General features: G+C 37.3%; 1 protein-coding gene across 2 annotated transcripts; it reads right to left on the bottom strand.

Annotated features, from left to right (window-relative positions):
* Window positions 1-9,197: 9,197 nt before the first annotated feature.
* Window positions 9,198-11,770, bottom strand: Csn3 (casein kappa). 2 transcript variants are annotated; one of them, XM_021163837.3, is made up of 3 exons: window positions 11,714-11,770; window positions 11,058-11,087; window positions 9,198-9,650 (listed from the first exon to the last, which is right to left on the bottom strand). In XM_021163837.3, exons 1-3 carry the CDS (start codon window positions 11,768-11,770, stop codon window positions 9,198-9,200), a joined length of 540 nt encoding a protein of 179 aa, XP_021019496.1. The 2 variants fall into 2 exon arrangements, with proteins under 2 accessions (XP_021019496.1, XP_029333829.1); XM_029477969.2 differs by lacking the exon at window positions 11,058-11,087.
* Between the last annotated feature and the right edge of the window lie 4,952 nt (window positions 11,771-16,722).

Raw genomic sequence — 16,722 nt, 5'->3', positions numbered from 1 at the left:
ATGCACACATGCATGTATGCACACTCACACACATACACACATGCCATGAGCCAAAGAAATCTTCATAATTAGTGGGACAGTGGTGGCACATGCCTTTAATCCCAGCACTTGGGAGGCAGATTTCTGAGTTCGTGGCCAGCCTGGTCTACAGAGTGAGTTCCAGGACAGCCAGGGCTACGCAGAGAAACAACTTTTCAGAAAAAAAGAAAAAAAGAAAGGAAGGAAGGAAGGAAGGAAGGAAGGAAGGAAGGAAGGAAGGAAGGAAGGAAGAAAGAAAGAAAGAAAGAAAGAAAGAAAGAAAGAAAGAAAGAAAGAAAGAAAGAAAGAAAAGAAATCTTCATAGGGTCATAGGGTGTTGTGTATCTTTTGTCTGAAATTGAAATATTTAATCTGGCAGGGTTACTCCATAAGACAGAAAGCAAACAATTTAAAACATTTTCAGGAAGTCCCAGAAACTGACCAGTTTCACTCTCCACAATTACCCCAACATGTTGAGCTGCCTGCAGCCTGTGCAGTGTGCTATAGGTTTCCAGCTTTTGTGAGCTACCACCCATGCTGGGGTGGATTTTGGTGATGCAGCTTTCTTTGAGACATTTCTGCTCTTATGAATATACATATACATATATGTATATATATTGTGTTTTTTAATCAGTGAAGTAAAATTATACTGTTGATTGTTATTCCTTAAAAAGAAATTAACAATCTAATTTATAAAAATAAAATTCATCTGTTTGAATGATACAGAATTAAATAAAATTATATGGAAGACCAAGTTACAGTTGATCAGAGAACATATGTGAAAATGTTATAGAAATGGACTATGTTGGTAACCAGTAAGTACTTTGCTAGACAATTCATGGTTTCCTGGTCTAATAAAAGAAAACACATGGTGGGACTCATGTCTCTAGGTGCATATGTAACAGAGAATGACCTAGTTGGCCATCAATGGAAGGAGAGGCCCTTGATGTTATAAAAATTCTATGCCCCAGTATAGGAGAATGCCAGGGCCAGGAAGTGGGAGTGGGTGGGTTGGGGAGCAGGGGGAGGGGCAGGGGATAGGGGATTTTCCAAGAAGAAACTAGGAAAGGGGATAGCATTTGAAATATAAATGAAGAAATTATCTAATAAAATATATTTTTAAAAAAGTATGAACCAAACATGTAAGTCATCTGCTTATGTTCTTTGCAATTAAAATGTGCTATGAAAATGTATGTGTAGAAGCCTGAAGATAATCTCACATATCCTTAGAATATGCACCTCATTTGAGACAGAGTTCTCTTGGTCTGAACATTACCAATTAGGCTAGGTAGTCTGGCTGGTAAGAATCAGGGATCTTCCTGTTTCTGTCTCCCCACTGCTTAGATTAAAAGTGCAGACCATCTTTATGAATAAATCTGTTATGAACATAATTGAGCAAATGTCTTTGTGGTATGGTGGAGTATCTTTTGGGTATATGTCTAGGAATGGTATTGCAAGGTATGAGGTAGAACTATTCCCAATTTTCTGAGAAACTGCCAGATTGATTTCCAAGGTGGTTGTACACGTTTATATTTCTAACAACAATGGAGGAGTATTCCCCTTGCTCTTTATCCACACTAGCATGAACTGTCACTTGAGCTTTTGATCTTAGCTATCTAGACTTGTATCAGATGGAACCTCAAAGTCATTTTGACTTGCATTTCTCTAATGACTAAAGAAGATGAACATTTCTTTAAGTGGCATACTGCAAGACGGTTTGCTCAACTATGTTCATAGCAGCTTTATTCATAATAGCCTGAAACTGGAAACAACCCAGGTGTCCTTCAACTGAAGAATGGATAAAGAAAATGTATTACATTTACACAATGGAATACTATTCAACTACTAAAAAACAGGACATCATGAAATTTCTCAGTAAGTGGATAGAACTAGAAAATATCATCCTAAGTGAGGTAACCCAGACCCAAAAGATATGCATGGTATGTACTCACTGATAAGTGGATATTAGCCATAAAGTACAGGATAATCACACTACATTCCAGAGATCCAAAGAAACTAAGTAACAAGGAGGGCCCAAGGGAGGATGATTGGGAGTCTCACTGGAAGGGGAAGTAAAATAGACATCTGACGTGGATGGAGAGAAGGAAGTGGGTGGGAGAGGGAAATAGAAGAGGGATCAGGTATGGGGAGAGTGGGAGTCTGGAATGAGAGGTCTGGGAAAGAGAAAGGTAAAGGGATGGGGGAGGCGTTTGTGGGATAAGCCAGAAACTTGGGATAGGAAAAACTCCTAGGAGGATATTGGATGACCCTAGCTGAGATTCCTAGCAGCAGGGGATGTAAAGCCTAAAGTGGCCACATCCTATAATCATTCCAGTGGAGGGAGGGAGACACCAACCCACTCAGAAAATCTTTGACCCAATATTTGCCCTGCCTACAAAATATGCAGGAATAAAAGTGGAGCAGAGATTAAGGGAATGGACAAGCAATGATTGTCCCAAGTTGAGATCCACCCCATGAGAGAGAACCAACCCCTGACACTATTACTGATACCCTGCTATGCTTGCATACAGTATCCTGGGATAACTGTCATCTAAGAAGCTTCATCCAGCAGCTGGTGGAAACAGATGCAGAGAACCAAACATTAGGCAAAGAGATCAAAGACATGGCAAGGAGACCTACAGTGCTAACTAACCTGGGCTTATGAGGGCTGAGACTGAACCAAGGCCAAAGAGTATGCATTGTCTAGGTCCCCTACACATATGTACAGCTTGGTCTTTATGTGGGTCCCCTAACAATGGGAGCAGAAACCATCTCTGACTCGGACTCCATTGCCTGCCTCTGGATCCCTTTCCCCAAGCTGTGCTGTCTTATCTCAGTGGGCAAGAATGCACATAGTTCCAGTGTGACTTGATATGCCAGGGTGAGTTGGTATCCAGAGCAGAGCAGGAGTGCTCTCCTTCTCTAAGGGTAAGGGAGGGGCTAACAAGAGAAGGCAGTGGGAGAATGGGACTGGGAGGAGAGGAGAGAGGGTGGCTGTGATCAGGATTTACAACCTGGACAGGCTTGAACCCAGGTCCACATGCTTATACAACAAGCACTCTGCTGACTAGATATAGGCTCAGTACTATTTGTTTAAGGGAAAAAATCTATGTAATATTTTTAAACACTGATTATTCATCAAATATTTTTAGACAGAATGTGAAATCCTGGAGACTAGCTTCTTGAGTTCTTTATATATTTTGGTTATTAGCCCTCTGTTGGATGTGGGCTTAGGAAAGATTTTTTTTCCCAATCTGTAGGTTGTTGATTTGTCCTATTGTCTATGCCCTTTGCCTTACAGAAGCTTTTCAGTTTCTGAAATCCCATTTATCAATTCTTGATCTTAGAGCCTGAGCCATTGGGGTTCTGTTTAGGAAATCCAAGCACCATGCCAATGAATTCAAGACTCTTTCCCACTTTCTCTTTTATTAAATTCAGTGCATCTGGTTTTATGTTGAGGTCCTTGGTCCACTTGGACTTGATCGTTGTGCAAGGTGACAAATATGGATCTATTTTCATTTGTCTACATACTGACTGCCAAGTTAGACCAGCAACATTTATTGAAGATGCTGTCTTTCTGTTTTCCATTGTATACTTTTGGCTTCTTTGTCAAACATCAAGTGTCTGTAAGTGTGTGGATTTATTTCTGGGTCTTCAGTTCTATTCCATTAATCAACCTGTCTGTCTCTGTACCAATACCATGCAGTTTGGTTTTGTTTTTGTTTATTGTTTTTTTTTATCACTACTGCTCAATAGTACATACAGTTTGAGGTCAGGGATGGTGATTTCCCCCAGAAGTTTTTTATTGTTGAACATTGGTTTTGCATATTTTAGATATTAGCCCTCTATCAGATGTAGGGTTGGTAAAGATCTTTTCCCAATCCGTGGATTGCTGTTTTGTCCTATTGACAGTGTCCTTCGCCTTACAGAAGCTTTTTAATTTTATGAGGTCCCATTTGTCAATTCCTGATCTTAGATTAAAAGCCATTGTTCAGGAAATTTTCCCCTGTGCCAATGTGATCAAGGTTCTTTCCCACTTTCTTTTCTATTAGATTCATCGTATCTGGTTTTATGTGGAGGTCCTTGATCCACTTGGACTTGAGCTTTGTACAAGGAGATAAGAAGTCTAATATCCAACATATACAAAGAACTTAAGAAGATAGACTCCAGAGAACCAAATCACCCTATTAAAATGGGGTACAGAGCTAAACAGAATATTCTCAACTGAGGAATCTTAAATGGCTTAGAAGCACTTAAAGAAATGTTCAACATTCTTAGATATCAGAGAAATGCAAATCAAAACAACCCTGAGATTTCACCTCACACTAGTCAGAATGACTAAGATCAAAAACTCAGGTGACAGCAGATGCTGGTGAGGATGTGGAAAAGAGGAACACTCCTCCATTGCTGGTAGGATTGCAAGCTGGTACAACCACTCTGGAAATCAGTCTGGTAGCTCCTCAGAAAATTGGAAATAGTACTACCAGAAGATCCAGCAATACCTCTCCTGGATGTATACCCAGAAGTTGTTCCAACTTGTAATAAGGACACATGCTCTACCATGTTCATAGCAGCCTTATTTATAATAGCCAGAAGCTGGAAAGAACCCAGATGTCCCTCAACAGAAGAATGGATACAGAAAATGTGGTACATTTACACAATGGAGTACTACTCCACTATTAAAAACAATGATGTTATAAAATTCATAGGGAAATAGATGGAACTTGAAAATATCATCCTGAGTGAGGTAACCCTATCACAAAAGAACACACATGAAATGAACTACCTGAGAAGTGGACATTAGCCAAAAAGAAGCTTGGAATACCCACAATACAACTCAGACCATATGAAACCCAAGAAGAAAGAAGATCACACCAAAGTGTGGATGCTACAGTACTACTCAGAAGGGGGAAAAGAATAATCTCTGGAAGTAGAGGTAGAAAAGGATCTGGGAGTGAGAGAGGAGGGAGAGGGAAGAGGTGGGGCATGCAGTTCAGATATGGGAGGAGATGAGAGGGAAGTACAGAGGGTCAAGAATTTGAAAGTAGGTGTATAGCAGTGGGGGAGGTGGTGGTGGGCTAGCCACTAGAAAATCTCAAATGCCCAGGACTCAAGAGGTTCCCAAGACCTAGCAGGGATGACTTTAGCTGAAAAATCCAACAAAGAGAAGATAGAATATGTAGAGACCATATCCAGTGGATAGGTATAGCTCCCAGTTGAGGGATGGGGCCACCCACTCATCTCAAAAACATTAATCCATAATTCCTCCTGTAAAAAGGAAATGCAGGGACAAAGAGTGGAACAGAAACTGAAGGAAAGGCTATCCAGAGACTGTCCCACCAAGGGATCCATTACATCTGCTGACACAAAACCCAGACACTATTGCTGATGCCAAAAAGTGCTTACTGACAGGAGCCCAGTATAGTTTTCCCCTGTCAGAGCTGAACCAATACAGATGCCACAGCCAAACATTGGACTGAGCTCAAGGACCCCAGTGGAAGTTTAGGGTACGGGCAGAAGGAGCTGAAAGGGTTTGCAACCCCATAGGAAGAACTATAAAATCAAACAACCAGACCCCGAAAGATCCCAGGGACTAAACCAGAAATAAAAAAACCACACGGGGTACCCACGAATACAGCTGGATATATAGTAGAGGATTGCCTTATCTAGGATCACTGGGAGGGGAGCCCCTTGGTCCTTTGGAGGTTTCATAACCCAGGATAGGGGAACACTAGGGTTCTGAGGCAGAAGTGGGTGGGGGTTGGGAAAGCACTCTCAAAGAGGCACGGGAGGGAGAAGGATATAGGGGCCTTGTGGAGGGGAAACTGGGAATGGTGATAACATTTGAAATGTAAATAAATACAATAGCCAATAAAAATTGTTTTTACTGTCCTGGCTTTTTTCTTTTTCCATATAAAATTGAGAATTGTTCTTCCTTTGTCTTTGAAGATTTGTGTTGGAATTTTGATGGGGATTGCCTGAATCTATAGATTGCTTTTGGTTTGATGGCCATTTTTGCTATGTTAATTCTACCAATTCATGAGCATGAGAGATCTCTCCATTTTCTGAGGTCTTTGATTTCTTTCTTGAGAGACTTAAAGTCCTGGTCATATAGATATTTCACTTGTTTGGTTAGAGTTACCCCAAAATATTTTATATTATTTGTGACTATTGTGAAGGGTGAAAAAAAAAGATGTAAAATCCTAAAGCATCCTATTTTAGTGTGTGTGTGTGTGTGTGTGTGTGTGTGTGGCCATGAACTTTTTGAATGAACCATGTGTGAGACTAATCTTGCTTATCTAGAGTGTCTATCAAGTTCTGAAATTTTGTGATATAACTGTGTTTATAGTTGTGATTGCCTACAGCACACCTGTGCTCTGGCGTATGCTCTAGAGTTTTATTCAAGCACATTCATTTGATGGCCAGAAGAGTCACTTAGTTGTCCCCTGTGTTGCAGCACCATGGCTTAGCTATTCTCTGGTTCCACTGTCATAGTTTAAATGTTTCAGTGTCATCCTAGTGTCAGATCACAGACTTCTGTGAACTCTGCCCACAAGTGAATTGTATACCCAAAGTTACACTAAATTTGCCTCAGGACATCAAGTCTACAGAGCTTCCTTGGGATGTCCATATACTCCACTTATGGCTCAGTGAAAAACAGCACATTCTACCTAACCTGACCTCTGACTTTGATGTGGCAGAAGAGGATGGATGCCTGCAAGTTATCCTCTGACCTCCACAACCATCCCATGGCATGCATGTACAACACACACACAAACACACACACGCATACACACACACACACACACACACACTATCTAATGTTTAAGATGTATTAATTGCATTTCATTAACTTTATTCTTTAAGAATCAAAAAAACAAAATTAACTGTGGTGTTAATGTAAAAGGTAAGAGAAGATGAGAAAGATCTGAATCTGTGAAAATTGCATTTTCTCTTGAATGATGGCAGAGTTTCTCCTGAAGGAGTTTGAAGTTGAAATTTGGCTCCAGACCTGTAAAAAGTAAAGATAATTTGGGAGTTCCGTGAATAGCATGCTAATAGTTTTAACGTTTAAGATTTACTTTTATTTTCAGGAGTGCTTTTATGCCCGTAAATATAATGTTTCAATTCAAACACATAAAATTGACCTATAGCGTGCAGCACAATTGAGATAAGTTTTATACAAAAATATTATCCTTCACTGAGTTTCATTGTAAATGATACATAATGGTTTTAATTCAGGACTCTAGATTCATAAGATATGAACAAACTTACTATTGAACACTGATTACTTCATTAAAAGCATGGTCATACAATGACTTTGGATCAATAAGATATATAATTCCATATTAAGTACTTGTTTTCATCCTTTTTCCTGTTTTATATCTTCAAACTATCTTTGAGAATCATCTCTTTCTTAACACAAGTTACTAAATAACAACTCAATTTCAAGATTTGTGCAGATGGCCTTCTAATGAAGCCACAGGTGGTTTCTGCTCTCTTAATTAGTGCCAGTGGGAACATGGTGTAGTATTAAGCCCACATTTGAATTTGAACAGGTTCTGACTTTGTACATTCTACCCACATTTGTACTTGAGTGTGAGCTCAAAGTTACATCAGAATGACAATCCAGAGAGAATGTTAATCAGTCTCAGGTCACTGCTGAGAAGGTACAAGATTCCTCTTCCTTGCCTATAGCAGTCTCTCAGATCGCAGGCCTTTGGGTGGTATCTTAGACCACAGAACATGCAATCAGTTTGACAGATAAAAAAACATTTGTTATAACGGAACTCAGCAGTCATACTTTTGTACCTCAATTGTTTTACCCTTTGTGAGATTTTAAAAGGTTATTAATATTTCTCATTATTTAACTCCTTAGAAGTTTTCAAATTATTTTAAGCTTTAGTAACTTATTCAAATAATCAGTAGTAGTTTGTTTTGTGATCAATATTCTGAAAGCATTCACTTAATCTTCATTAGTTTTCAAAGTTAAGCATTTCACTTCTCTCATGATTTAACAAAAAGGTATTTATGAGGTTCAACTTCATGGATCTTTCCAGGAATGGTATCTGAAATAAAGAACTGCATGAAAATATATAATTCCTTTTATGCTATAAATATTAAAGTTAGAATGTGAACAAGGCTGATTTAATCCCCTTCCCTCTCTCTCTCTGTGTCTCTTTGTTGTCTCTCTCTCTCTCTCTTTCCTTCCTTCCTTCCTTTTTATTTAAAGACTTATTTATTAATCTTATGTATATGAGTACACCATTGCTCGCTTCAGACACACCAGAAGAGGGCATCAGATTCCATTACAGATGGTTGTGAGCCACCATGTGGTTGCTGGGAATTGAACTCAGGAAGAGCAGTCAGAGCAAACTCTCCAGCCCTCTTTCTTTTTTCCTTCCTTCCTTTCTTTCTTTCTTTCTTTCTTTCTTTCTTTCTTTCTTTCTTTCTTTCTTTCTTTCTTTCTTTCTTTCTTTCTCTCTCTCTCTCTCTCTCTCTCTCTCTCTCTCTCTCTCTCTCTCTCTCTCTCTCTCTCTCTCTTTCTATTATAACTAGGGCCTCATGAATGTTAGGCAACAACTTTATACTTAATTATATCCTCAACTCTCCCCCTTTTTTCAATTTTTAATTTTGAAACAACGTCTTTCTAAGTTTCTGAGGTTGTCCTATTCTCCATGTAGATTTGCCTGGCCTTGAACTTAAGATCTTCCTGCCTCAATCCCTCTAGCATCTAGGATTATAATCTACTACTACATGTGACTCCAGTATACAACCTGATTGAAGAAATATTATTTTGGTAATTTTAGACCCAAAACAAGAGAATATACAAAGTATTTTACTTAACTGCTTGTATAAGCACAGATGAAATAAAACTAATAGATTAAAGAAGAATCGTAATCTTTAGGAAAATGTTTGATAAAAGCTCAAATTTTCTTCATTTTGTAAAAACAGATTACTTTCATTTTTTATTGAAACAAAAACTCATTTGCCAATGCTATATTTATCCCTAGTTACAAGTCTACGTAACTGTTTTTTCCTGTTTCTTTAGCATGAGTTATCACTTGTACTAGTTTAGAACTTGTGATTGTGTGAATTTGTCCATGCTTTTTACCCAGATCGTTCATTTTACTTTTGCTACTTACCTTTATTGTCTTTTTCAATGTTTCCTTAGTGTTTTATGCTGCAGTTGAGGACACTGGGACTGTAGTAGTCTCAGGGGTATTGATAGACACTGTGGAAGCTTCAGGATTGGCCACAGTATTTACCATTGACTCCATGGTAGGAACTGGTGTGGACACAATGGGAGTAATAGGGTCGATGGTTGGAATGGCGGTGTTATCCTCATTTTCATTTGTAGGCATGGCAAGAAAGGATGGGTTTGGAATGGCATGAGGTACTCCAGCAGTCTGGGGGAAATTTGGCATTGGTTGCCATTTGGAGATTGGGGCTGGAGACCTAAGCAGAAGTAGTCTAAAAACAAGTGGGAAGTACATGTATGGGCCAACAGGCAAAGATGGCCTGTAGTGGTAGTAATTAGGTTCATATTGATTGAGGTTCAGGACGGAACGGACTGGTGTGTACAGGACTCTTTGCTCATCATACACTATGTCATTATTCTCACCACGGCACTGCAGAAAGAGAAGGTTACACAGAAAGGTTCTGACTGTTGGTCAAGATACAAAACAACTTCAGCAGCTTTTGAAATAATGTAGTGTTTTGTGTTGAGCAAATGGAGTATTGAAAGTACAGAATCCTACATCATTATTTAATCAGGTTTGGATATACACATATCATTTATGATTTTCATCTTTTGTAACATTACTTGTAGCAACATAGAACCAATATTTGTGTGTTTTGAAGAAATTAGGTCATTAATAATGTAAAATGTGCTTCCCCATATGGAAATGTGGCATATATGGAAAGTAATTACCTGACATTACATATTTAATCACAGCACCTAGAAAATTCCAATAGAGAACTTTACCCTGTTATACACAAACACACACGATGTGCATAAACTCATATGGATATACCAATGCCATCATGATCTACATTATTATGTATAATTGATATTTACTAATTAAAATTCTTTTTTTGTTTTGTTTTGTTTTGTTTTTTTGAGACAGGGTTTCTCTGTGTCAAAACATAAACATAGTATGTCCAGTGTCCTGGAACTCACTCTGTAGACCAGGCTGGCCTCGAACTCAGAAATTCACCTGCCTCTGCCTCCCAAGTGCTGGAATTAAAGGCATGTGCCACCACTCTTGGCTAATTAAAATTCTTAATAAAATAAGAAGGAAAGTTTGTTATAAAGTAGGCTCATAGAGCAGCGAGGGATTCATTTTATGACTTAAAATTTCTTCCTATTTCTCAAAGAGAAAACCCAAGTTCTTAACATGCAGTTGACTACAATAAGGTATAATGTCAGCAAGTAAATGTAAGTAAGTAGATATAAAACTCATTGTAATCTTTAAAGGTAATTTGGACCCTAAGAATTTACTCTAAAGGATTGTCTAATAGACACCTGTTTACATTTAAAAATTAAACAAGTGCTCCTCAGCACTCCAAAATTTTATAATCTTAATGACAAGAGAGAACACACTGCTCTCTAGATTGACTCCTGTTTTAAATTTATGTTTTATTTTGCTGCTGAGAGAGGAAGTCCCCGGAACTTCAGAATGAGCATGAAAACAAAGCGCACAAAAAGCCTAAAGGAGAATGAATACTAGCTTAAAAGAGGCAGAGTCTTTCACATGTTTAACTTTTAAACATAAAATGTAATTCTGGAACTAATTATGGACACAGGACTATCTATGGACATGAATACCTGGGAAGGAGTTGGCTAGCCCACACAGGATGAAGAGTGTCACAAAAGATAGGGATTTGAATACTAAAAAAGCCTACAGGTCTCTTAAACGTGTTGAAATGTTTAAATATTTATTTAGCTTTAAGACAAGAGGCCTTTTGATGTAATTGAGTTTTTCCGAATATTGTGGTTGGAGTGCATGTCTTTAACAGAGACAATATCAACTTACGTTTGAATCTGGGTTTTGTACCTTTGCAGCCTAAGGAGTTATGGAAAAAGAAATCATGAGAAACATTTAAATAATTATTTAAAGTCTTTAAATATTTAATTCCTTAAGGAAACAGGAGCATAGGAGTAATAGAAATTCCATCAGAAGGACTTTTGATCTTAGACTAGGATTCCTATACTTAATGTTTATGAATTGTATTTACAGTATTTTCTTTCTTCTTTTATTATTACTTTTATTTTTTTACAGTCTAGTTGTAGCCCGCCTCCTGGTCTACCCTCCCATAGTTCTTCATCCCATTCCTCCTCCCCACTGTCTCCAAGAGGATGCCCCACCCTTGCCAGGTCTCCTAATTCCCTTGCGCCTCAAGTATCTCCAGGGTTAGGTGCATCTTCTCTCACTGATGCCAGATCAGGCTGCATTTTGTAACTTAAAAATAAATTTCTAGAGTATAGGAATTTGAAAGGCTTTCTCTGTGTGATAAAATATGGATTGTGCTAACTAAATGAATATCTAAAAGATTATTTATTCTTATAAATATCAAACTAGTAACCAGCTGTGGTGCTCCTTGAACTACCTATATTTTGATATACATATAACTAGAATTCTTAAATAAAATTTAACATCTTACCAATATAATTTAAATGAAATTGACTCACCAAAAAGGGCAGGGTTAATGCCAGAATATTCACAACTACGATAAAATTCCTCATCATTGCACCTAAAAATAAATTTAAAAATTAAATTAAGATTCTTTGGTTAACAAGTTAGAAGTGATTGCATATAATGGTTTCCTTGGGAGAGGTGGGGGGAAACTGAATTTATCTGTAGATTTAGCCAGTGCAGTAAATCTCTTTTCTCAAAATAAAAGAAACACTGAACTTGAAGTAAAAATTAGTTTAAAGTTAATTTTTGACTATGAAAGTATCACTAAAATATAATCATCTATTCATTTGATACCAATCTACTGGGATTAAGAGCTTTGCCAAATGCTGAGAATATGGAGGTACAGCTAGGGTTTGGCAGCAAACTGCAGGAGCTTATGGATAAGGGATGTGTAATCTGCACAGAGCTAGAGAACATCATAGATGCTCTAACTGATGTGCTGTCTGAGGGAGAGAAAGTTAGCAAGTTTAGAACCTAAAATGTAAAGATTTTGGTGTTCTGTGCTACAGAACAAGGCATGGCTTCATGAGCTGAAAATCACGCAGTGTGAGAAGACAAGGGTTTGAACCCAGGATCTCCCGTGACAGTGTAACAATGGGGAAATAATTTCCTCCTTCTAGGCTTTACATTTGTTACAGGACCTCAAACTGGGTCATGTCTGTGACCCTTAATCAATATATCACAGGAACTCCTTGGAGGCAATGTTTGTCACAATGTAAATTTACCTTTCCAGTAATATACATGGTATGACTGATTTTGCTGCTTTAATGCAGTATAGACATGGCAATTTAAACATATTTGAGCAAGTTAAACACACCAGCTAGTCTTTTCCTAACAAAGTCATCTCCTCATTTAATTTTAATAGTTCTTAGGTAATAACACAACACTTAAAACTTCTAATATGTTAGCATATATTGTATTTGTGGTGGGAATACTGTATTTTACTGAAGCTATTGTTTCTGATACACTGTGTAATCATGAGCTATGGAAAAATAAGCTTTATAAAGTATTACAGAATCAACACCTATATGACCCCACCCTGCAGGACGAAAAAGGCAAGACTATCAAGCCCCATTTATCTTTCCTGATGTGAGTCTCTGATGATTAGAAAGGTTGTTTGCTAAACTGACTCCAAAACCACCTCTTAAAAAAAAATCACTGAATTTCTAATACCTCATGTGTAATCAGGTTTGTAAAACCTAAGCAAAATATTTTCTTGAGAGGATAGAATTCCATGTTAAATCCATTATTTTCTAATTACCTTTTCAAATCATTACCTGAAAAATAATATTTCTTTGTTTTAATCACAGACTCCTCTTCAATAATTAAAGAATATATTTTAATATTTATTTTAATTTTACATTAACACTTTATTATAGATATAACATTGCATAATATATAACACATATATACATCTGTAACATTATATACATTAACATTAAATGATAAGAACTCCTTTTCAATAGAAAGCTAAGATTTTACTTTATAGCAGATACATAGTGGTATATGCTTGTGTTTGTTGCTGTCACTTTCTAAGGAGACATGATTTTTGAAAATATGAATTAAATTAGCTTTGAAAGACATGCTATAATATAATATAAGATATGATATGATATATAATTACACTATAATAAAAGGAATTATGAGTTTTAGGTAGAGGTAAGATTTGAAGGTAATTATTGGACTATTCTGAGTATTATAGTTCTATTTTTTCTGAGAAATTAACCCTCTCTGTTTATAGCAGTAGTAGGCTTACTACAAATATTATAGTTAACAATGTCTCATATAATTTGACAGTATCAAACCTAGACTTTAAGACAAAGCATAGTTTAAGAAAATGTGATTCCAAAATAGCCTTGATGGTTTCTGAAGTAGCTACTCTATATCATCACTGCCCTGGGCAGGTGGTGAGTTACCTTTATTTGGAGTCAATTCTTGCTTGGCAGTAAGGTTTGCCTGGCCTCTTAGCTGCAGAGAAGACCCAAGATAAATAACGGAGACTAATTACAGGGTATTAGTACCTGTAGTCAGATCTCATTTCCCTCCTACTTTTCACCCAATAGGATGATGACAGAAAGGCAAGATTTGAGGTCACCAGGGTCACCTGCAGGTCAGTCTTAGTCAGCACACAGCAGGCCAGAAACAGATGTGAGTCATAGCATGCAGGGAAAACAACCAAACTCCTTAAAGAATGAATGTCCTGTGCTTTCTAAAGATATAGGAAAATGTACACAAATGTACTAATTGCATTCTTAACCTCTATCGTTTCATCTAGTTGAAACTAAAGTTATTGCTAAAATAAAATTAAAACCCAATAGCCACAATTATTTTTCACATTTTAAGTGTTTTTACTTGAAGAACTATGACTTCAAGGGACTTTATATTTAGTATGGTCCATGTTGGTCATTGTTCTTCCAAATTTACAACTACTTATTTTAAAAATAAAAATTAACAGTCTTAACTATGTGTTCGTTTTGTGAGTTAAATTCATGCATGAAACATTTTCATTGCTGCAAAGGCTGAGCATTTGAATTTTGGCTTCAGCGTGTATTCCTCAATTGTTCAAACATTGAACACACGCTGTTTTAATGAACCCCTAAAGTGTCCCATTTTGGATGCCCAATATTAAGTAACTGAGTTAGGAATCATTGTTCTATTTTAAAGTCAGATCATTCTGATTTAAAGCATGGATTGTAAAACTGCCAACGCTGTAAAAAGTTTAGTAAAATGAAGCCAAACATGTATTTTGCCTAAATGATATCCTGCTTTACCTGTCCCATCCCCCACCCCAGGGTAATGCTAACAATGACTTTGCCTTGTGAAAACCTCATCAGAGGTATTTACTGGAATCTCTGCAGAGCAGCCAGAATGTAGAGCAGAAATAATGTCAGCATTGTATAATTTTTATGTATTCCTGCCTGTTTCTGGGAACCATTACATGTCTTAGAAAGCAGGGAACATTGTTCTGAATGCCGAGAATACTTGTGCAGCTTCTCCACAGTAAGCCCTGGCTTTCTATTTCTTAGAAGTTTGCTTCTCTTGTTCTTTCTCAGACACACACAATATACAAGCAGCCTGTGTATGGAGACTGTCAGGTCATCCTATTGCCTCAGGATTTCAAGGGCCTAGGAATAAAGGTGGACGTTTATGGTCTGGTTATGGTTCATCAGACTCTGAAGATGCTTTATTCCATTCCAGTCCTTTCTCAATCATCAATTAAGAATACATGCTTTAAACTGTTTTATTATTTGATTAAAAAAATAACCAAAAAAGACTCAAATGTATATATATAATTTCAGAAGGGGAATATGTGTCCAGAATAGCTGAGTGAATTCTGGGACCCCTTCTCTTCAGAAAAGCATTTCTTGTGTGGATCAACCACTCACTCACTTCAAAGGGAGTGGCTTGCAAAGCTACACTGTATCCTCTGACCCACTCTGATTATTCACATTGTGTTTCAGGCATTTTGAATAAAAAAGTGAACTAAAACACATTCAGTCACTTCTACTATGACACAGTGCACAGTCAAGTCCAACAGTTACTCAAATGCTATTGGCATGGGGCATCCTAGTCTAAGGCAATCTAAGTCTGGGTAGCTTTGAGTGGTCATTGCTGAGGTTAAGAGTTGAATTAAGTAAACTCAAACATGTAGCTATCTAGATGTTCTATCGTTCTTCAAAGGAAAGCAAAAAGGGATATACAACTCTCACACCCTTAAATCTCTAAGGAGAATAACACGCTGCTGAGTAAGACCCCAGCTGTAGATATTTAGTAATCTGAAACAGATTCACCACCTTTGGTTTTCTGAATGCAAAGAAACCTCATACTATGAGAGGAGAGACAGGAAGCATCTTAGTCTGCTGTGCTCCCAGCACTCTTTCCTATGGGTCCTAAGAGTGTATATCCATATAATTGTTCAATTAGAGGGGCTGAGAGAAGGCTGCTATGACAATCCTATTTGAAGCAATGTGAAAACAATTTAAGTAAGTGGGAAGATATTTGCCCATGGGCACGCTTGTTGATAACTCCTTGCTTATATTTTGTTCTTTTAACCCTCTGATGACCACTATAACTATTATTTCTTTGCTGATATTCATATGAGTGTAGCTTTCTTTCCTGACTTCAATTTTGACTTCTTGGTTACCTCATTAGTGCTATAAAGATCTCAATAAACTATTGTGTTCTCAGAGTACAATGTTTCTGACAGCAGTTTCAGTGCAAAGAGCTCTTTCAGTTTCCTATTATACATAGTTCTTACCAGAATCATGGGCATTTTAGTATAAAACCTGTATGAGATCTTAGCTGTAAATAATAATCATAAAAACCTAGAACAATATTCTCATAGAAATTGCATTTTCTAACGGTTAGGTATAATATCAAGTTTTCTCTCTTGCAGTTGATTGACTTAAAACAACAGCTAGCACATGCATAGTTCTTATTAAAAGGAGACACTAGGGAGTATAGCACAAAGCCAGACTATCTGATTGTATAGAATGTGTAGAGCAGGGTTTCTAAACCTGGGAGCCACAACTTCCCCAACTCTTTCACAGGGACCACATATCATATGACCTGCATATAAAATATTTACATTATGGTTCATAAAATTATCAAAATGACAGCTTTGAAGTAGCAAGGAAAAGAGTTTTATGGTTGGTGGTGGGGTCACCACAACATGAGGAACTGTATTAAAGCGTTGCAGCACTAGCAAGATTTAGAACCACTGGTCTAGACAGAATCTTCAGAGACTGGGAGGAGATACTCCAACTCTCCTGGTGCTCAGAGTGAACATGATTTTTACCTTAGCATTAGAGCAAAGCTGAGTTGATGCCTCAGTAACTAGTGTGTCTAGATTTCTGTAGTTATTGTAAAGACACAGACAAAAGGTAAGGATGAGAGCAATTTCTATTTCCATAATGCATTATTTTCTAATATGGTTTAGGCCTGTGTAACCCTATATAATATTTACTTTGATAGCCATCCATCTATTCTTTTAACATTTTTC

This window comes from Mus caroli, unplaced genomic scaffold (assembly GCF_978045245.1).
Source record: "Mus caroli unplaced genomic scaffold, Mus_caroli_1 scaffold_4, whole genome shotgun sequence".
NCBI classification, from domain to species: domain Eukaryota; kingdom Metazoa; phylum Chordata; class Mammalia; order Rodentia; family Muridae; genus Mus; species Mus caroli.
The sequence above is the reverse complement of the archived record's forward strand: the minus strand, read 5'-3'. Positions and strand labels throughout refer to the sequence as shown.

What these genes read in the sequence shown, in the direction of transcription:
- Csn3 (XM_021163837.3), bottom strand. Translation starts at nt 11,770, where the DNA reads ATGATGAGGAATTTTATCGTAGTTGTGAATATTCTGGCATTAACCCTG. An exon ending in CATTAACCCTGCCCTTTTTG is followed by an intron (nt 11,088 to 11,713) that starts GTGAGTCAATTT and finishes ATAACTCCTTAG; the next exon opens with GCTGCAAAGGTACAAAACCC. An exon ending in TACAAAACCCAGATTCAAAC is followed by an intron (nt 9,651 to 11,057) that starts GTAAGTTGATAT and finishes CTCTTTCTGCAG; the next exon opens with TGCCGTGGTGAGAATAATGA.